The 21766-nt window shown below is 44.6% G+C and overlaps 1 protein-coding gene and 1 pseudogene across 1 annotated transcript; one reads left to right on the forward strand and one right to left on the reverse strand.

The window, feature by feature from the left end:
• The first annotated feature begins 9923 nt into the window (after nucleotides 1-9923).
• On the forward strand, nucleotides 9924-20621 carry Sumo2 (small ubiquitin like modifier 2). The gene is made up of 4 exons (XM_052756848.1): nucleotides 9924-10110; nucleotides 11582-11713; nucleotides 16335-16406; nucleotides 19957-20621. Exons 1-4 carry the CDS (start codon nucleotides 10090-10092, stop codon nucleotides 20017-20019), a joined length of 288 nt encoding a protein of 95 aa, XP_052612808.1. The 5' UTR covers nucleotides 9924-10089; the 3' UTR covers nucleotides 20020-20621.
• Nucleotides 11720-16328, reverse strand: LOC128121824 (U6 snRNA-associated Sm-like protein LSm5; annotated as a pseudogene).
• Nucleotides 20622-21766: the final 1145 nt, after the last annotated feature.

A 21766-nucleotide genomic window follows, 5' to 3' on the forward strand; every position in this document is an offset into this window, starting at 1 on the left:
AAGTCAACTTACAGGACTGTTTGACAAGTCCCAGCTTCTTAAACTGTGGATCATGGCCCCATATCAAGTCATATACCTGAAGGTTGGGAATCACAAAATACGTAGCAATATTAAAAGATTCCTGAACATGCAATGAACAAAAAAATAATTCAGCAGTGAGGTGGTTGCGTATGCCTTAGTCCCAACCCCGGAGAAGCAGGAAGAAAGAGGAGGCCAGCCTGGTCTACAGAGCAAGAGCCAGGACAGTCAGGGTTACACAGAGAAAGCCTGTATCAAAAAAAAAGGAGCAAAAAGTTGTCTGTGAAAGAAAGAGTTCAGACAAACTCACCACTAAACTAAGATGTCTGAGTGTTGAAAGAAGACCTACCTTTGCCTCCCAAATTCTGGGATTAAAGGTGTGGGCCATGTTGCCCAGTCTGACCTTGAACTCTGTTTTTTTGTTGTTGTTGTTGATGTTTTTTGTTTGTTTGTTGGGGGGGATGTTTTTGTTTTTTTGAAACAGGGTCTTTTAGGCTAGAGAGATGGCACAGTGGTTAAGAGCAAGTTCTGCTCTTCCTGAAGACCTGAGTTCAATCCCCAGCAGCCACAGCGGGTGGCTTACAACTGCCTGTAACCCCAGCTCCCCGGGGATCTGACACTTCAGACCTCTGTGGGTACTTGCATTCATGTGCATACACATAATTAAAATAATAAAAATAAATTTAAAAAAGAAAAGAGTAGGGTAGTGGTGGTACATGCCTTTAATCCAAGCAGGTGGGAGGCAGAAATAGGCAGAACTCTGTGAGTTGGAGGCCAGCCAGCCTGGTCTACCAAGTGAGTTCCAAGGCAGTGAGGGCTGTTACACAGAGAAGCCCTGTTTCTCATTCAACAACAAAAAGAATGAGTAAATAAAGAGTAATTTGAGGGAGAAAGGGTTTATTTCAGCTCACATTTTAAAGATTACAGCCCAACGTGATAGAGAAGTCACAGCAGCAGGAACTTGAGGAAGCTCACCACGTTACATTCCCACCCCACCAAAAACAAAAACAAAAACAAAAAAAAATAGAATGATGCTGGGCATGGTGGCACACATCCTTAAATCTCAACACTTGAGAAGTAGAGGCAGGAGAATATCTGTGAACTCAAGCTAACCAGGGATACACAGTAAGACATGGTCTCATTAATTAAAAGAAAGAAAAAAAGAAAGAAAGAAAGAAAGAAAGAAAGAAAGAAAGAAAGAAAGAAAGAAAGAAAGAAAGAAAGAAAACAGCGGGCGGTGGTGGTGCATGCCTGTAATCCCAGCACTCGGGAGGCAGAGGCAGGTGGATCTCTGTAAGTTCGAGGCCAGCCTGGTCTACAGAGCTAGTCCAGGACAGGCTCCAAAGCTACAGAGAAACCCTGTCTCGAAAAAACAAGAAGAAAGAAAGAAAGAAAGAAAGAAAGGAAGGAAGGAAGGAAGGAAGGAAGGAAGAAAACAGTGGTGAACTCTTGTACTCAACTCACTTTCTCCTATTCATACAGTCCAGTATTCTAGCCCAGGGAATGATGCCACCCACAGTGGATGGGTCTTCCAATCTTTTTTTTTTTTTTTTTTTTCCAGAGCTGAGGACCAAACCCAGGGTCTTGTGCTTGCTAGGCAAGCACTCTACCACTGAGCTAAATCTCCAACCCCGGGTCTTCCAATCTTAATTAGCTTAATCAAGTTTATTCCCCATAGCTATTCCCACAGGCTGGTCTTCAAGTCTCCAAGGTATAACTTGAAACAAGATATAACTGTAACCCTGGCATGAAACTCTATCTGTAGACCAAAGATCGGCTTGTCTCACTTTCCAGGTACTGGGATTGACAGGCAGCACCACCATGGTGGGTTTATCACAGCCCTTTTCTGACATTTTGTAATACATATTTACAAAACAATGTTTCAAGAATGGTGGCCCACACCTTTAATCTCAGCCCTGGAAGAAGTCCCGGGAGACAGAGGTAGGCAAATCTCTGTGAGTTCCAGGAAAGCCAGGACTACATAGTGAGACCCTGTCTCAAAAAAGGAAAAAAAAAGGCAAAATAAAACAAAGTTTCAGTGCTAATTAGAATAATCAAAATGTAGACACTGAGGAGATAGCTCATTTGGCACAATGTTTGCCAATTCCATGCCACTAAAAAAAACAAAACAGAAAAAAACAAAAAACAAAACAAAAACAAAACCCAAAACATATCTCCCAAAGAAACAAAACCTTATGTGGATGGATTCTATGAAATGACACCCAAAATTGTCCTCTAGTCTCTACACACACCCATTCACACATGTACACCCATCCTCACATGCTGTGGGATGTTCTGTATGGCAAATGTGTCAATAAATAAAACACTGATTGGCCATTGGCTAGGCAGGAAGTGTAGGCGGGACAAGGAGGAAAACAGAGCTGGGAAGTGGAAGGCTGAGTCAGAGAGACACTGCCAGCCGCCATGATGACAAGCCGCATGTGAAGATGCCGGTAAGCCACGAGCCATGTGACAAGGTATAGATTAATGGAAATGGATTAATTTAAGCTGTAAGAACAGTTAGCAAGAAGCCTGCCACGGCCATACAGTTTGTAACCAATATAAGTCTCTGTGTTTACTTGGTCAGGTCTGAGCGGCTGTGGGACTGGCAGGTGAGAGAGATTTGTACTGACTGTGGGCCAGGCAGGAAAACTCAAGCAACACTCACAAACATGCATACATACAGAAATCAAAACATCCACCTACCCTAGAAAATACTGAAGATGCTCTTCATCCTGCAGCATCAAATACTTAGTGAAGATTTATTTCTTTATGTTAAAAAGAAATGGGGCTGGAGAGATGGCTCAGAGGTTAAGAGCACTGACTGCTCTTCCATAGGTCCTGAGTTCAATTCCCAACACCCACATGGTGGCTCACAACCATCTGTAACGAGATCTGGCACCCTCTTCGGTGTACATAATAAATAAATAAATAAATAAATAAATAAATAAATAAATAAATAAATAAATCTAAAAACCAAAAAAAAAAAAGAAACAAGCTCATCCATCAATTAACATGCAAATTTGCTTCTCTCTTATAAATGGTAAAATTATGCGTAAACCAAAGAATTGTTTTAAAATAAAATTTTGGGTTTTTTAAAATCAGTGAATGTTTCATTTGTACATCTGTTTTACACGAATATATACCTCATTGAAAAAAACTCGAAGGCAAAGAGATAGGAAGATACCAGTTGGTAGAGTCTTTGCTTTCCAAACACAAGGACCTGAGTTCAGTCTCCAGCACTCAAATGAAAAATCTGGGTGTGTAGCTGGGCATGGTGTCACAGGGGTTTAGCTCTAGTTCTAGGGAAGCAGAGGTGAGCAGATTTCTCTGAGTTAGAGGCCATCCTGCTTTGCATAGTGAGTTCTAGGCCAGGGCTACACAGCGAGACCCTGTCTCAAAAATATATAAGCAAGGGATGGAAAGATGGGTTAGCAGTTGGGAGCACTGACTGCTCTTCCGGAGGACTCAGGTTCAATTCCAAGCACTCACATAGCAGCTCAGAACTGTCTGTAACTCCAGTTCCAGGAGATCTGATACCTTCACACCAATGTACATTACATAAAGTTAAATTATATATATATATATATATATATACAAATAATTGAAAGTTTTAATATCTGGTAATGTGCAGTGGAAAGCAGAGGCAAGTGGATCCCTGGGGCTCACTGGACAGCAAGTATAGCCATATGGTGAGCCCTAGGTCCCAATGAGAAATCCTGTCTTAAAAGTGTGTGTGCTGCTGGGGTGAAACTCATAGCCACAAGCTAGGCTGTAATCTATCACTGAGCTATACCCCCAGATCCCCCACCCCGTTCCCACTCACTGAATATTAATATACTTATTGTGCAGTGCATTTGTATTCAAGACTGTCCATATACATATTAGACAAATATAACTTGGAGCAATGCTCCTGAAACTTGCATGCAAGTGCAGAAACAGATGTGCCCATGCCTGTAGGGACCAGAGGTCAACCTCAGGCGTCATTCCTCAGAAGTCATACACCTTGTTTTGTATTCCACCCCCAGACAGGGTTTCACTGTGTAGCCCTGGTTGTCCCAGAACTCATTCTATAGACCAGCTGGCCTTGAACTCAGAGATCCACTTCTCTCTGCCTCCCAAATGCTGGGATTTTAATAGACATGCATCATCACCGTCTGGCTATCATTTATTTTCTTATATATCTCTGCATGTGTGTGCATGTGCCTTCATGTATATATGTACACCGTGAATGTAAAGGTACCTACAGACCAGCAGAGGGCATCAGACCCCCATTACAGGTTGGTTGTGACCTGCCTGATGTGAGTGCTGGGAGCTGAACCCTGGGCCTCTCTAAGAGCAACACGTGCTCTTAACCTCAGACCCATTTTTCTCCAGCTCCCAACTGTTGAATTTAAAGGATTATATACTTGGTTCTTCACAGTGACTGCTGCTAAAATCTTAGGTTTCGGGGCTGGAGAGATGGCTCAGAGGTTAAGAGCACTGGCTGCTCTTCCAAAGGTCTTGAGTTCAATTCCCAGCAACTACATCTGGCTCACTGCCATCTTGTGTGCTGGTCTGGTTTACAGGGTCTTGCTATGTTGCCTAGGCTGCCCACGACCTTGAAGTCCCTAATCAAGCCTTAGCTTTCTGAATATGTACCATCATGTCTGGCTTTCATTAATCCCTTTACTTGATTCATAAATTACATTAGCTGTTGGAAAATGACTGGCACTTATGGTACTGGTCTCATATAACCCAGGCTGGCCTCAAACTTGCTATATGACCAAGGCTGACCTTAAATTTTATTTTCTTCTGAGACAAGCTCTCACTAGGTAGCTCATGCTGGTCTGGAACTCACAGATCTGCCTGTTCCTTTCTCCCATGTTCTGGCATTAAAGGTATATGACTTGACATCATTCAGAGGTTCAAACCCGGAGTTTAGTGTATGCTAGACAAATACTCTACCAACTGAGATACATTCACAGTCTTCCTCCCTCCTTCCCTCCCTCCTTCTTTCTTCCCCTCTTTTTTTTCCTTCCTTTCTTCCTTCCTTCCTTCCTTCCTTCCTTCCTTCCTTCCTTTCTTTCTTTCTTTTTTTCTTTCTTTCTTTCTTTCTTTCTTTCTTTCTTTCTTTCTTTCTTTCTTTCTTTCCTTTTTCCTCTGTGGTCTTCTATGATAGTGAGTGAATTTACAGCCCTATGGAAATTAAGGTCTGGGGTCCGAGTCACAAGACCTGCATTCCATAAGATCTAGACCACTTCAGGGTGGTTGACAAGTTGTGCGGCCTCTCTGTGAAGATAATTATTATACAGGCTTCTTGAGGATTAAGGACTCAGCCGGTCTCCTCACTTGGTAATCACTCAGTTAATGGCTGCTGTTAGTCTCTCCTGTGTAAACTCACTGCACTTCCTTTTTCTCTAGTATTTGTTGGTTTCCTTAGAGCTGGAGTTACAGGTGGTTTTGAGTCAGGAACTAAAGTCCGGTCCTCTGCAAAAGCACCAAGCACTCTTAACCACTAATCCATCTCTATAGCCCCTAACTGTGTTTTTCCCCCCTTGTTTCTTTGCTTATATTTATTTATTTGGGCAAAACGTTTGTACATGTGCCAAATGACAACTTTTGGAAATTGGTTCTCTCTTTCCACCAGGTGGGTTCTACAGAACTTGGGCCGTCAGGCATGGTGGCAAGTGCCTTTACCAACTGAGCCATTTCTCTGGCCCTTCATGGGTATTAAAACAGAAGCTTTTCAGTATGTTATTTTACGGCGCTGGGGACTATTTCCTGGGCTAGGCAAGTGTCTACCAGAGGCACTCCTCTCCCTCCCTGGTTCCTCCTTTTCTTATCCTTTTTTTTTTTTTTTTTTTTTTGGTTTTTGGTTTTTACGAGACGAGGTTTTTCTGTGTAGCTTTGGAGCCTGTCCTGGAACTTGCTCTGTAGTCCAGGCTGGCCTTGAACTCACAGAGATCCACCTGCCTCTGCCTCCCCAGTGCTAGGATTAAAGGCGTGCATCACCGCCACCCAGCTTGGTTTTTTTTTTTTTTAATTTTCTGGGATAGGCTGTCCCTGAGCTGCCTAGATGGGCCTTAAACTCATATGTAGCCCAGGTAGGCCTCAACCATTTGATCCTCTGGCATCCTTCCAAGGAGCTGGCTTTACAAGACTTCACTGTATGCCTATGCCTTCACCTTGTGTGTGTGTATTGTTTTAAATATTTGTTTCTTTCATGTGTTTTGCCTTTATGTGTGCTGTGCACCATGTGCATACAATGTCCTCAGAGGCCAGAAGAGATTGCTGGGGTGCCCTTAACTAGGGAGCCATATATCTAGCCCTCTGTATGTGATTTCAGTAGTTCCCTAAATTCATTTTGCAGAGTTCTTGTGTGCCTTTGGAATACGTGCTGCTCACACATTTTAATAAGTATTTTATATAAATTCCTTCTTTGCCTGTGATTTTGTAACTTAGTATAACTTTGGTGGGGGTGGGTATATAATAAAGAGATTCCTGTCTCCCGGATGTTAATACTTAAATGACCTTTGTGCTATTGAAAGCCCCACATGCTAATGAGGGTGAGTTTGACAACATATTTATCTCTGCATTTCTATAAGATGGAAAGGCATGTTGTGGCAATGAAAAGTCTGAGGTTCGGTAGAGCCTCGCAGACTAGGAAAACATTATTTTCTCTGTCTCTAGTACCTGTCAGGCACCTGCCATGTTCACTCCCTGCAAGCTGTGTATTGCACAAAGTATGTAACCCTTTCAAGTCTCAGTAGCAAGTATTTGCTCCATTCACTGGGATGTTCCAGGAAAAGATGCCCGGTGGTGGTGCAGCACACACCTTGGATCCTAGCACTTGGGAAGCAGAGGTAGGCAGACCTCTGAGTTCGAGGCCAGCCTGGTCTACAGAGCCAGTTCTAGGACAGCCAGGGCTGCACAGAGAAACCCTGTCTTGAAAACCCAAAAAGAAAGGAGAAGTACCCGCCTTGGTACCTGGTCCATAGCAAGTACCAGACCCTGGAGTGTCGGGGGCCCTCGTTCTCATTTCTTCTGCACCACCCCAGCACTGTAAGTGACTAGACTAGACGGAGGGAGTTCATCTTTCTTTTGCACTCCCTTGTCTCCCAAGTGCCGCTGCAGGACCTTACACACAGGGATCGTTTCTATTCACTCACTCATTCAGAGAAACTTGGAATATCTACAATGGAGAAAAGATGGAAAAGACTTTCTTTTTAGGTTAAAAAGCTATTAACTTATTTTCATTTTTTGTAGAGAGGGTCTCATATGGCCCTAAGTCAATAGAGAGCCATGTTTTTTGGTTCTGTAGCCACGCCCAGTGGCCAAAGATGACCTTGAATTCCTGACCTTCCTGACTCTACCTCCTATGTACTGGCAAAAAAGCCATGTGCCACATGCTTAGCTCTGCTCAGCGAATTTCAGAAAATAAATTTCAATTCATTAACTAATTAATGGCTTTGAGATAGGGTCTTGTTGTAACTCTTTTTTGTTTGTTTTTTCAAGACAGGGTTTCTTTGTGTAGCCCTGGCCGTCGTGGATCTCACTCTGCAGACCACCGAGCTCTGCCTGCCTCGGTCTCCCTAGTGCTGGGATTAAAGGCAGGTGTCACCACCACCCTGCTCTCTGTGTGACTCTTGCTGACCTGGAACATAGTACATAGCCCAGGCTGGCCTCTAACTGACAGAGAGTCTCCTGCTCCTGCTTTCTGAACTCTGAGATTAAAGATAAGCATACACGTAGGCCGAGCTAAAATGAAGCATTTTAATTAATTGGGATCTACTGAGTTTGAAGTGCACCAGGGACAAATGAGCAGAGAGATGTTTCAAAGTCACAGCTTTGCGGCTGGTGAGATGGTTCCTTGACTAAAGGTGCTTGCCCGAAAGCCTGATGGGCTGAGTTCAGTCCCCAGAGCCTGCAAGGTGGAAGGAGATAATCTTCTTCCAGAAGTTGTCCTCTGAACTCCACGTGGGCACCCTGCCGTGGCGTGTGTGAACACCGGCCCTCACTACATTTTTTTTTTAAAGACACAGTCTCACTATGTAGTCTTGGCTATTGGGGAATGTACACAGATCTTTCTGTCCTGCCTCCCAAGTGGTGGGATTAAAAAGACATGTGCCACTAGTCTCTACCCAAAAGAACGATTTATTGTTGGTGTTTTTAGAGACAGGGTAACTCTGTCCTGCCAGGCTGGTCTCAATTCAGAGTGTTTGCCTCTGCCTCAAGAGTACACTGGCAAGAAATTTTTTTTAAAGGTAGAAGATCTGGACTCAAAATATAGATTTGTGAGTCATTAGAAAGCAGATGGTGCTAGGTGGTGGTGGTGCACACCTTTGATCCCAGCAAAATACCCATACCCATTTAAAAAAAAAAAAAAAAAAGCAAAGGGCAGGCCGGGCGTGGTAGCTCATGCTGTGAACCCACATTCAGGAGTCTACAACAGAAAGACCAATACAAGTCTGTGGTCAGTTTGGACTACAGAGTGAGACCCTGTCTCAAAAACAACAGAAGGGCTGGAGAGATGGCTCCGTTGTTAAGAGAATTTGCTGTGCAAGCGTGAGGAGCAGAGTTTGGATCATAGCACACAGATTTCAAGATGGAGACGTAGCTGGGCGGTGGTGGCACACGCCTTTAATCCCAGCACTCTTTCTGAGTTCCAGGCCAGCCTGGTCTACAGTGAGTTCCAAGGCTGCCAAGGCTACAGAGAAACCCTGCCTCAAGAAAAAAAAAAAAAAAAAAAGGAAGAAAGAAAAAGAAAAAAAAGAAAGTAGTGATAATGGAAGGGGTTGATGCATCCCAGTAGAGGAAATATAGTAGTAATTGAAAAAAGGCCTGTGATAAAACTCCCAGAAACAACTAAAAGAATGTTTGATGAAGAGAAAGATTTTGGTGTGACAAAGGACAGGCCTGAGGTGACAGAAAAAAAAAAAAACTTTTCTGCAAAGTCACAGGGAGTTCAATAGGCGTGAGAAACGTAACACATTACTGGGTTCGGCAAGGTGACCTTGTGGAGTTTTAGTGGAGCTATGGGGACGGCAACAGATTGCAGTGGATTCAGGAGTGAGTGGGAGTTGAGGGGGTGGAGACAGCTGGCATGGGCATTTCTTCAAGCTGTTTGGCCGAGGAGCATAATGGTGGTAATAGAGTTGAGAATTTATTTTTTTTTTCCAGTGGTAGAAGAAAATACAGGGGTACAGGAAATAATAAAACCAATGAGAGTCACGGGACGGGGCCCACAGCGCAGAGGTCAGGATCCTTCACCCGGGAGGACCCACTTCTAGTGTGTACTGGGTAAGAGGAGGGAAGGCTCGGCCTGTAAGCTTTACGTCCAGAGAGGGCCGGTGCCCTCTTGAAGTTGGGAGACACGCCCCTAGCAAGGAGTTTCTTGAGTGGATACAAGGAATTTCTCCTCAGCGAGGGGAGGGTTACCAACAGGTTGGAAGAGATGGGTGTGTTTGAGGCTGGTTGAGGGTGAAGGATGAGGGGACTGGGAAGTTCGATGTGCGGAAGGCTGCATTTGTCCTACTGAACAAGAGTTTTTCTCAGCGCCTGCTGCGGCGGCGGCGGCGGCTTTTCTGGTCGAGGCTCCCCCTTCCACGTGGAGCCGGTCGGCCTCCCCAGGCCCAGGCTCACGTCTAAGGCCACAAGCCCTCCTGTCCTCGCCGAGGACCAGCTGGAAGCCATTTTGAGTATGCTCCACCACCGAAGGAGGACAATACAGCCCCGCCCAGGGCCAGGCGCGCGCCCGCGGCGGGGCTGGTGCGCGTGTCCGCGCCTCTTCCCGCCGCTCCGGCGGGCGCCGGGCCCAGGCGGCGGAGGCGCGGGCCGCGGGGGGGCGGCAGGGGTGGTTATGTAAGCGTTGCGCGCTCCCGCGAGGCGTCGACCAATGAGAAGGCCCGGGCGCTCGTGCTCGCGCACGCAGGGTGGGGGGAGGGAGCGCACGACGTGCGCGCGCCCTCTGCCTCGTCCACCGCTGCCGCCTCCTTCTTCTGCCGCTCCGGGTGCTGCTTGTGTGCGCCTTCAGTGCGGACCCGGTGCCTCTTTTGTGAAGCGGCGGCTGAGGAGACTCCGGCGCTCGCCATGGCCGACGAGAAACCCAAGGTGAGCTCGGCGCCGCCGTCTCCGCCTCGCCGTGCGGGCCGGTGGGTGGCGCGGCCCGGGGTCCCGGCCGAAGCCCGCCGCGGGCTTCCCACTCCTGCCCTGGGCCCCCCACGGGGCCAGCCGCGGCTCGGGCCCGGCGCTCCGCGCCATTTTCCTCCCTGGCTCTCTTCCTCCCGCCCGCGCCCGAGGAGGCCCGCCGCCCTCCCCCGCCCCCAGGGCCTCGGAGCGCGCGCGGCGCGAGGCGGGCGGGCGGGCGGGCGGGCGGCGCATCGCGGGAGCCCGCGGGCCCAGCGGCCCCGCGCTGGCTCTCCGGCGGCGGCCGGCGTGCGTGAGGAGAGCGTTGGGCGCGCGGAGCCCGGGGCGGCGGCGGCGGCGGGAGTGCTGCGGGCCGGGGTTCCCCTCTGGGGCGGGGGCCGCGCGCGAATCAATGGGCCGTGCACGGGCAGCGGCGGCCGGGGGATTCCGGAGTAGGTCCCACTCGAGGCCCCAGGGCCCCGCGGGGGAGGGGCAGCGCCGCTTCGCCGGGCGCCCAGCAACCCCGACCCCGGCGGGGACCATGTGGCTTCTTGTAGTTGTGGGCTGAGGTGCGAGCGGAGACGTGATGGGCTCGAGTGGAAAACGCGCCTTCTGAGGCACCGGGAGACTCGGCTGCGGACGAGGGGACGCGCAGCCGTCACTAGGGCATCCTCCCGCCTCGACTCGACTTTAAGGCGGGGGACTCAGGCTGAAAGAACCCTTGGACATTGCCATTTGATTGGGCTGAAGTTCGGTTTGGGTCGCGGTCTGCGGGAAGACAGGCACGAAGACTGTGTATTCGATCCCTGACAGCAAAGGGAGGGGGAAATGAGGTCTGAACTAGAAATGAAGCAGACCTTAATCTGCCAACGCTAAAGAGAGTCGGGACATCCCTCATTGAGGACGTTCGTCTTTTTTTTTTTTAAGATATGTTCATTTGATATGGTCATTGAGCAGAGTTTGCTAACTTTTCTAACAAGAAGGTAGCAGTAGTTTTGAAATGCAATGAAATGGTTTTCTCTCTCTCACTCTCTCTCTCTCTCTCTCACACACACACACACACACACACACACACACACACACACACACTCTTCAGTAGTTGCACTTAAAACGCTTTGAAAAGAGAAAGGACAGCCGGGCTTATGGGCAGCACAAATTTTGGCGACGACAGGAAATATGCCGTCTTGGGAAATTCAGCCTCAAAAACATATACAGTAAATGGAAGGAGACTGTTGTAAGTGTATTGTTGCTGTTGCTAGTATCTGTTAGTGTAACAGCCTTGTAACGCTTGCTGCAGGGTGTCTCATCTTTCAGACCAGCGGCTGGGAACAGCTGTATGCTGATTGATAGAGAATGAAGGAAACCTGTTGATTCTGGAGCGTTTGGGACTGCTGCTGCTTTAAAGGTGTTTGTGTTTCACATTTTCCAAATTACACTCTCATTTTTCTTTCAACAGGAAGGAGTCAAGACTGAGAACAACGATCATATTAATTTGAAGGTGGCGGGGCAGGATGGTTCTGTGGTGCAGTTTAAGATTAAGAGGCATACACCACTTAGTAAACTAATGAAAGCCTATTGTGAACGACAGGTGAGGAATTAATATGTGAACTTCCACATAATCATTTATTTACACAACCAAATTATGTGTAGAAAATAGACTTGCATATTCATTTAGGCATTGCCCTCTTTCAAAACACCCGAGAAATCTGCGGGCCTTGATGGTGGTACATGCCTTCAATACCAGCATTCAGGAGGCAGAGGCAGGCGGATCTCAGCCTGCTCTACAGAACTAGTTCCAGGACAGCCAGGGCTACACCACAGAGAAACTCTGTCTTAGAGAGTTTTAAAACAATCTGAGTTTGGGGTATTGCAGTTTTCTGAAGTATAGAAATTACGACATTTGTGTGTGCACATATGTTGAGAATTTAAACCAGATTCACGCATGCTAAATGTACACTGTTCCATTAAGTTACCCACCCAGCACCGGAGGTTAGGAAGTTTTAACCCTTTTGAGTAAAGCATGAACACTATATGTGTGTGTTTATAATTTTGTTTGTTTTTACTTTACATGCATTGGTGTTTCACCTTCATATATGTCTGCATGAGGGAGTTGGATCCCCTGGAACTGGAATTACAGGCAGTTTTAAGCCCACATGTGGGTGCTGGGAATAGAACCTTGGTCTTTTGGAAGAGCAGCTGGTGCTCTTAACTGCTGTGCCATCTCTCCAGCCCCGAACACTTATATTATAGGGATATTTGTATACTAAATAGAAAAATAGATACATGTCAAGAGGAAATAGAAAGTTCTCCTTGTGATTTGGGTGTTGGGTTTTTGTTTTTTGGTTTGTTCTGAAACAGTCTTCCCGTGGAGTACTGGCTGACTAGACTGGCCTCAAACTCAAGCAGTCCTCTGCCCTTTCCTCCTCATTTCTGGGGTAGCAAGCCAGGCTCATTGTCTTTTTGTTTGTTTGTTTTGAGACAGGGTTTTTCTGTGTAGTCCTGGCTGTCCTGGAACTAGCGCTATAGACCAGCTGGCCTCGAACTCACAGAGATCCCGTCTCTGCCCCCCGAGTGCTGGGTGTAAGGTCGTCAGGCTCATTCTCTTGATTTGGACAGATGTTGGAAAGTCAGTGCAAGTTTTACTACAGGCGAGCTTCCCTTTGGAGTGCTAAGTCGGTAAAGCAAAGCCTGCTTTAAAGATGACAGCTCTGTTTCCCACACCAGTTCATCTGCTGTAATAACGACAAATAGGATTATTTTTTCTTGTTCTACACTGATTGTCTAAGATGTAAACGTTTGGAAATCATTTTGTTTTCAAGACAGCCAATTCATTTTGTGCCTAGATTGGCTTTGAAGTCTGCTCTAGTTTTTCAGTCACACCATTGGCAGGATTTTAGGCACGTGCCTTCATACTTCCTGTTTCATGTCTCCTTTATAACATGATAATAGAGAACTGCTTCCGGGCTTGTTTATTTTGTTCATTTCCTTTGTTAGCATTCTTACACTTGTCTGCCTGAAACTCACAAAAACCCATCTGTCTTGGCCTCCCAAGTGCTGGGATTAAAGATGTGCGCCAACACTGCCCAGCTAATTAATACATAGTGTTAATTTTTGGTGAAATCTCCCTGAAGAGTAAGTCAACAAAAAGATTTGGGAAGGGGCCTTTTGCGGTGGCTCTGCAAGCCCGATTGTGTTCAGTCCCTGAAACCCACCAGTAGACTGGTGTGAGCTGCCATGTGGGTGCTAGGAATTGAATTTGGATCCTCTTGGAAGAACAAACAGCCACTGCTCCTAACTGCTGAGCCATCTTTCTAGCCCCAGTTTAAAAAAAATTTTTTTAAGGAATTATTAGAGTTGGAAATATACATAGTGCAGTAGTAGAGCATTTGCCTACCATGGGGAGGCCCAGATTTCAGTCCCCAGTAAGAGGTGTTTGAGGGCAGGAGTTATTTGGTATCTTCTATTGAACATTCACCACCCTCAGGTTTCTGGGGAAAATCTTAATATTTTAAATAATTTTATTTTTCGAGACAAGATTTCTCTGTATAGCAGACCTGACCTGGAACTCGCTTTGTAAACCAGGCTGGTCTTGAACTCACTGAGATCCACCTCCCTCCGCCTCCTGATTACTGGGATTAAAGGCGTGCAACAACATGCCCGGCTTCTACAAGAATCTTAATTACTTGTATGTTTAAAAAAAAAAAAAGCAGGCTGGCATGGAGAGATGGCTCAGCAGTTAAGAGCATTGGCTGCTCTTCCAGAGGACCCAGCTTCAATTTCCAGCACCTACATGGCAGCTCAGAACTGTCTGTAACTCCAGTTCCGGGATACCTGACACCCTCACACAGACATACATGTAGGGAAAACACCAGTGTACATAAAAAAAAGAAAAACTAAATTTTGTTAGGTTTTTTTTGTTTGTTTTTGGTTTTTCCAGACAGGGTTTCTCTGTAGTTTTGGTGCGTGTCCTGGATCTCGCTCTGTAACCAGACTGGCCTCAAACTCACAAGAGATCCCCCTGTCTCTGCCTCCCGATTAAAGGTGTGCGCCACCACTGCCCGGCCATTCCCGGCTCTTAAGGAACACATATAACTCCCTCTTAGTTGAAATACCAAGTGAGACATCCACCATGGTGGCTAACTCAAACTAAAATTCCCATTTTCTTCAAGTTTAGAATAACTTGAATTTAGAGTGACAAGATTCCTCCTTCCCCATGTTTTTTTTTTAATCAAAAAACATTTTTTTATCCATGATTGCCTTAAAAAAAAAAAAGGGTGTCTTCTTCAAAGTATTTCTGTTTAATGGAAACTTCATTTTATAGAATCTAAACAAATATTTAAAAAAAGGCCAGAATCTAGTGTAAGTCAAGGAAATCCATTCACACTTCAGGCCCTTCTCCAGGAACCAGCATTGTTTATTTTAGTAAAATCTAATCTAATTTTGTAATCCTGATGTCTTCTAACACCGTACTGATAAAGTCATCAAATCCTAGAAGTGTACCAACGATTTATCACTCTTCACTACAATGTGAGTTCTTGATCCTATATACTTGTCCACAAGCTCCAGTGGCAGAGGGTAGGGTGGGTTTGAGTTAGCCACCATGGTGGGTGTCTCACAAGATATTTCAATTAAGAGGTAGTTACATGTGTTCCGTAAGAATTAGGATGACAGGGCTGGAGAGGTGGCTCAGCAGTTAAGAGCACTGGCTGCTCTTCCAGAGGCCTGGGTTCAGTTCTCGGCACCATATGGCAGCTCACAACTGCAACTCCAGCAGCAGGGGATTGACACTATTGCACAACCATGCAGGCAAAAAACCAAGGAACACAAAGTAATGTTAGGGATGGCACTGGAGTCTGTTGGTAGAGTTGCCTGGTATGCACAAGGCCCTGGGTTTGACCTCCAGCACTGAACAAATATGGCACAAACAGGATTAGGGAGTTAAATGTCATTCTCTATTACAAAGTGAGTTTGAGAGCTGCCTGAGACCCTGCCGTTAAAACATGAGGTAAGTGCATGCTATCAAAAGACTAATGCGTCATGTTCAAATGTACCGCCAAGAAATCCACACACAGAGTTGTAAGCCAACTTAGTCTACATATTAGGTTCCAGGCCAACCTGGGCCATATAGCGAAACTGTCTTTAAAAAAACAACAAAAAAAAAAGATGGGGAGTGGGGCCTGATGGTATACATATCGGAGTCTACATGGGGAATTCCATGGTTTTCTAGACTCTTCTCAACAACAAAAAGCAGTCAGGACTTGATGGAGCTGCGTCTCCACTGGGGGTATCAAACTTGGACACCTTTAGCCTCTGCCATCTCATTCCTCTCTCCTTGTATGTTGAATTTTGATTGTATGTGATGTGTCGGGGTTGAGGGGAAACTTGGGAGTCAGTTCTTTTTTATTGCTTGGGTTTTTTTTGAGACAGGGTTTTTCTGTGTAGACCAGGATGGCCTCAAACTCATATTCACTTGCCTCCTGCATGCTGGAACTACCACACCCCCAGCTTGAGTGAGTCAGTTATTTCCACCTGCCTTTCCAGGGGTTGAACTTGGGTTGCCAGGCTTTCATGACCAGACTTTTACCTCTAGAAATGTCTGTGGAATCCCCATTGAGTAACACTGTTGAAGTCTAAACATTGGGATCCTCGGTATTGTCAGATTCATCAGCAGATACTAATCTGTATATCCTATCTGTGTTTGTGATCATAGCCAGAAGCCACATAACACACTGATCACTTGGATTGTGACCAGTATTGAGAGGTGCTATAAAATGTGAATACCCATATTTTGAAAATTTAGTTTAAAAAATTAAATGCTTTAGTCTCCCCTTTTTTATTTCTTGTATTTTGTGTTTGAGATGGATCTCATGTAGCCCATACTGGTCTCACACTTCCTAATCCTTCCAAGTGCTGGTATTACTACAGGCATGTGTGTACCATCTTGATTTTGAAACACAGTGTCTAAGTATGAGAAACACCAAATATTTACTTACATAGAAAATGTTAGCATTTTGTTGATCATATAAATCACCTCAAAATTTTATGGTTACATATATTTGTAGTTTTATTGAAATGGAGTTTTTATCCAGCTTGGTCTACATAGTGAGTTCCAGGACAGCCAGAGCTATATAGTGAGACCCTGTTTCCAAAAAACCAAAATAGGAGTTTTTTTTATGATTATATGCTGTTTGCTTTTAATCTCTTGTTAGGGTTTGTCAATGAGGCAGATCAGATTCCGGTTTGATGGGCAACCAATCAATGAAACAGATACACCTGCACAGGTAAAAATCTCTACTATTAAGAAAATTATGTTTTATGGGTATGATTGCTTATATTTATGCATGGGTGTGTGTGTGGCCAGTGAGGACATCACCTTACTTGCTCTATTGCTCTAAGCTTTATTCCTTTGAGACTGAGTCTTCCTTGAACCTGGGGGTTGGTTGGCATTGGAATTTCACTGATCCTCCAGTCTCTGCCACCCACTGTGCTGGGGTTACAGCTGTCTTGTTTGCTCACTTGCTCCCTTAAAGGTGTGTGCCACCACCTCCTGTTGTGTTTCTTTTTGTTTGTGCATTTGTTTTGAGACAGGATTTCCTCTGTGTAGCCCTGGCTGTCCTGAAATTGACTCTGTAGCCCAGGCTGGCCTTGAAACTTGATATTTGTCTGCCTCTGCCTCCTGAGTGCTTGAGCCACCATGCCTGGCTAAAGCGATTTTTTTGTTTGTTTGTTTGTTTGTTTTTTTTTTTTTCAAGACAGGGTTCCTCTGTGTAGTTTTGGTGCCTGTTCTGGATCTCACTCTGTAGACCAGGCTGGCCTCGAACTCCCAGAGATCCACCTGGCTCTGCCTCCGAGTGCTGGGATTAAAGGCGTGCGCCACCACTGCCCAGCCTAAAGTATATTTTTCCACTGTTCTTTTGGGGATATTTTTGGTTTTCATCTATTCTTGGCTCAGTCTGCCAACTGCTCTTGTTCGCTGAGCTTGACTATGTACATGTAGGTGACTCTTTACAAGCTTGATTGGGAAAGGTAATGCTGTTATCTCCCTTAATTTTCTGACATAGCACTGCAGTTTCTGTATCTGTGCAATACATGATTTTCTCTACTGAAGCATTGTGTCCTTTTCCTCTAAAATTTAAGACTTTTCCTTAAATTTAAGACTTTAAATCACTGAACTTTTTTTAATTTTATGCGCATTGGTGTTTTGCCTGCATGTATATTTGTGTAAGGGTGTCAGGTCCTCTGGAACTGGAGTTACAGACAGTTGTGAGCTGCCATGTGGGTGTGGGAATTGAACCTGGGTCCTCTGGGATAGCAGTCAGTGCTCTTAACCGCTAAGCCATCTCTCCAGCCCCCTAAATCACTGATTTTTTGTTTGTTTGCTCATTTTTGTTTTTGAAACAGGACTTTTCTGTGTAGTTCTGACTGTTCTAGAACTTGGTCTGTACTGTAGTTGGGGCTAGCCTTGAACTCAGATCTTCCTGCCTCTGACTCCCTAATGCCAGGACTAAAGGCATGCACACCTCTCCCTGGCCTAAATCACCTAATTCTTGTGAGTAGAAATTTAAGTTGGATCCTTTGGGCTTTTCACCTTTGATTTGTTTGTTTTTGGGTTTTATAGTGATCATGCCTCTGCCTCCTGGAATTTACAGGAGCATATAACCAAGCTTGGTGTTTTTTTTTTGTTTTGTTTTTTTTTTTTTTTCTTTGAGACATAGCCTGTGCTGTTTCCTAATAAGTTGGCCTTGAAGAACATTGAGAAGGCTGCCTGGAATCACAAAGTGTGAGCCACTACCTGATTTGATTTTTCAGCTTTAATTCTCCAATACAAATTGGAGGGGAGCAGGGTATGGTGGCATATGCCTTAATTTGATCCCAGCACTCAGGAGGTAGATAAAGCAGATGGATCTCTGAGTTGGAGGCCAACCTGGTCTACATTGTGATTTCTGGGACAGCCAGAGTTAGACATTGAGACAGTTTTAGCCTACCCCCACTCCCACCCTCCCCCCAAAAAATGGAGGTGTGTAGTCTGGAGCTATGGTACAGTGGTTAAGAGCACTTGTTGCTCTTGCATGGGAGACCTGGAATTCCTTTCCAGGACCCACAGGCTCACAACCATCTGTATAACTCTAGTATGTGAATATGATGTACAAAACATACATATTGAGCTGGATGTGGTGGCGAATCCCTATCCCACTGGTTGGGAAGCAAAGGTCGGCAAATCTCTGATGCTAACCTGGTGTGCAGAGGAAATTTCAGGATACCCAGAGCTATGCAGAAGCTCTGTTTCAATTGCCTCTGAAAAGTATATACATAAAATAAATATTTTTTTATATTAAAATAGTGGAGAGGGCTAAATAGTCAGGAACATCAACATCAAGGTGTGATTTTACTAATAGACTTAAAGACTTACCTTGTCTGAGTTCTAGTTCTAGTTCTAGAGGGAAAATGTGCTGAAGAAATTCTGACTAGTGGCAGTCGTCAGTTATGTTTTGTAACCACAAGGAGGTGCTGACATTTCCTAACGTTGTAAATGTGGTATGTATGTTTTGAGGCATTTAAATTTTTACCATAAAATATTTTATCTTTTTTATTTAAAAATTTATTTTATTTATTTAAAAATTAATATGTATTCAATTAAAATTGTTACCCTGGAACATTGTAAAAATGTATTTTGTATACAGTGTTCTGCCTGCATGTATGCCTACAGGCCAGAAGAGGGCACCAGATCTCATTGCACATGGTTGTGATTCACCATGTGGTTGCTGGGAATTGAACTGAGGACCTCTGGAAGAGCAGCCGGATGATCTTTACAACCGAACCATCTCGCCATCCCCCCACTGTATCATTTTAAGATTTAAGAAAACTAGTTGGTCAGTGGTGGCTCATTCTTTTAAACCCAGCAAAGGCAGGTGGATTTCTGAGTTCCATTTAGACAGGGTCTCACTATGTAGCTCTGACTGTCCTGGAACTCCCTCTGTAGGCCAGCCTTGAACTCGGAGATCCATCTGCCTTTGCCTCCTGAAGTGCTAGGATTAGAGTCTTATGCCACCACCTTCCAGCTTTCTTTATTTACATTTGTGTGTGTGTGTGTGTTCCTATAATTAAGAAAATTTCTTTCAGCCTGGCAGTGGTGGTGCTCACCTTTAATCCCAGGCAGAGGAGCTCTGTGAGGCCAGCCTGGTCTACAGCGTGATTTCAAGGACAACCAGCTGTTAATAGAAACATTGGCGAGGAACTCTTTCTGTTGACCAGGCTAGTCTCAATTACAGAAGTGCATCACTATGCCTAGCTACTACATAATATTTAAGTTTTGATTTTGGTCTAATGCTTTCTTTTGGGGATGTTTATTTCCTAAGAGTATTGAACCTCGTTTAAAAAGTTTGTATTTATTGATGTTTAACTTAGGGTAAGTCTTAGTTTTTTTGAAGACTATCACATGTATTGTAGTCTAGGCTGGTGTCAGAATATAGAGCATTGTTTCAGTCTCTGGGTGCTAAGATTACAGGTATGTGGTATGTGAAGTCATGTGATGATGATTAGGTTCATCAAAACTGTTTCAGTCCCAACACTTGGCAGACTGAGGTAGGATTGGTGAGTGCTTAAGACCAGCCTGTGGCTGGTATCACATGCATTTCCCTTTCTTGAGCTCCATAATTCAGGGGTTTTAGACAGCTGTGTGTCACCATGCCCAGTTTTTATGAAACTGACATCTGTTAATAGAGAAGCCTGAAGTGGAAATGGGACCTGTACTTTTCTGTAAATTTAACATGAAAACTAGAATTTTAAGTTCTTCTTCACTGGTCTTAAAATTTGTTTTCTTTTCTGTGCTAGTTGGAAATGGAGGATGAAGATACGATTGATGTGTTCCAGCAGCAGACAGGAGGTGTCTACTAAAAAGGGAACCTGCTACTTTACTCCAGAATTTTGTTATAGACCAAGAATACATTCGCAATTAGAAAGCCGCAATTTGGTTCCACCACATCCTGACTACTACAGTATAGTTTTCTCTATTCTTTCATTTCCCTGTCCCCATTTCTTTATTGTACATAAAGTAACTGGTGTATGTGCACAAGCATTTGCGCTTTTTTCTTTTCTTTTTTAAACTAAATGGCCAATGTTCTGTTTTGATTGACATCAGATGGAGATGGTCTGGGGGAAAGTACTGGTTCTGTGAAAATATCCCCCTTTCTCCATTAGTGGCATGCTCATTCAGCTCTTATCTTTATATTCCAGTAAGTTATTTTGCTCTCAACGTTTTAACAAAAGAACCCAACAACAAAATCCTTGCATACCTTGTTTGATTGGAGAATTTTAATGTTTTTCATTTATCATTGTAAAACCAAGGACAATTTTATAACTTTTTTGTACGTAGCTGTTACATGTAGGGCAATCTGTCTTTAAGTAGGGGTAAATTACTCTTGAACAAAATGATCCTAGATAGTTTTCCCTTCAAGTCAAGCGTCTTGTTGTTTAAATAAACTTCTTGTTTAAAATGAGCTGTTCTTTTTATTCTGAGGAATAGTAAATAGGAAAGATGTTTAATGCCAAGTGTGTTGTCTCACACACCCTTAATCCAAGCACTGGGGAGGGAGGTCTACATAACAGGTCCTATAATAGTTCTATAATAGCCACAGCTATATAGAGAGACCCTGTCTCCAAAAAAGAAAAAAGAAAAGACAAAAACAAAAACAAAACCAAGCCTTAAGGCAAGGTCAGATGTGGTGGCACATACCTTTAGTCCCCAGCACTTGAAGCAGGGGACAGGCAGATAATGCAGAAGGAAACTACATGGCGTGTTTCAGACCAACAAGGGTGATACAGTAAGACCATCTCTTGACTTTTAAAAAGGGACAAGAAAGGGCTTAGCAGTTAAGAGCACGGTAGAGGACCCTGTTTTGATTCCCAGCCTCCATCTGGTGATTCACAACTAATTCTAGTTAGACAGATCTGATATTCTCTTCTGGCCTCTGTAGGCCAAACATCTATATGTATCAAATAAATAAAGCCAGGGATTTAGGGGGTAAATGTCATGCCTGAGGTATAGAGAAAAATTAAACTTTTGCAAGTCACAATGTAGATCAGGCTGGCTTAGAAACTCATCTGCCGGGCTGGAGAGATGGCTCAGCGCTTAAGAGCACTGATCGTTCCCAGCACCCACATGGCAGCTTACAACTGTCTGTAACTCCAGTGCAGGCAAAACACCAATGCACATGAAATACAATAAATAAAAAAAAATACTGACATTAACTCAAAAAAAAAAATCTGAGATTAATGTTAGGTACCACCACACCTGATCCATTTTTAGTTTTTTAACAAGTATACATTTGCTGGGCAGTGGTGTCGTATGCCTTTAATCCCAGCACTAGGGAGGCAGAGGCAAGCAGATTTCTTGAGTTTGAGGCCAGCCTGGTCCAGAAAGAGTTCCAGGACAGCCAGGGCTGTTACACAGAGAAACCCTGTCTTGAAAGTCTACATTTTTGTGTGTGTGCATAAGTGTGCTTGTGCCACCGTGTACTTGGGAAGTCAGAGATCCCCCTGCCTCTACTTCCTGAGTGCAGGGGGCTCAAGGTGTGCTCCACAGGCGGTATTTTGCTTTTTTAGCTTGAAGGTTGAAGGTTCCTTTGCTGCTGTGTTCCTTAAG

This window comes from Peromyscus californicus, unplaced genomic scaffold (assembly GCF_007827085.1).
Source record: "Peromyscus californicus insignis strain IS unplaced genomic scaffold, ASM782708v3 Scaffold_3__1_contigs__length_106647218, whole genome shotgun sequence".
Classification (NCBI taxonomy): Eukaryota; Metazoa; Chordata; class Mammalia; order Rodentia; family Cricetidae; genus Peromyscus; species Peromyscus californicus.

Coding starts and splice junctions, on each gene's coding strand:
- Sumo2 (XM_052756848.1), top strand. CDS start 10,090: ATGGCCGACGAGAAACCCAAG. Junction 10,111..11,581: donor TGGCCGACGAGAAACCCAAG/GTGAGCTCGGCG, acceptor TTCTTTCAACAG/GAAGGAGTCAAGACTGAGAA. Junction 16,407..19,956: donor AAACAGATACACCTGCACAG/GTAAAAATCTCT, acceptor TTTCTGTGCTAG/TTGGAAATGGAGGATGAAGA.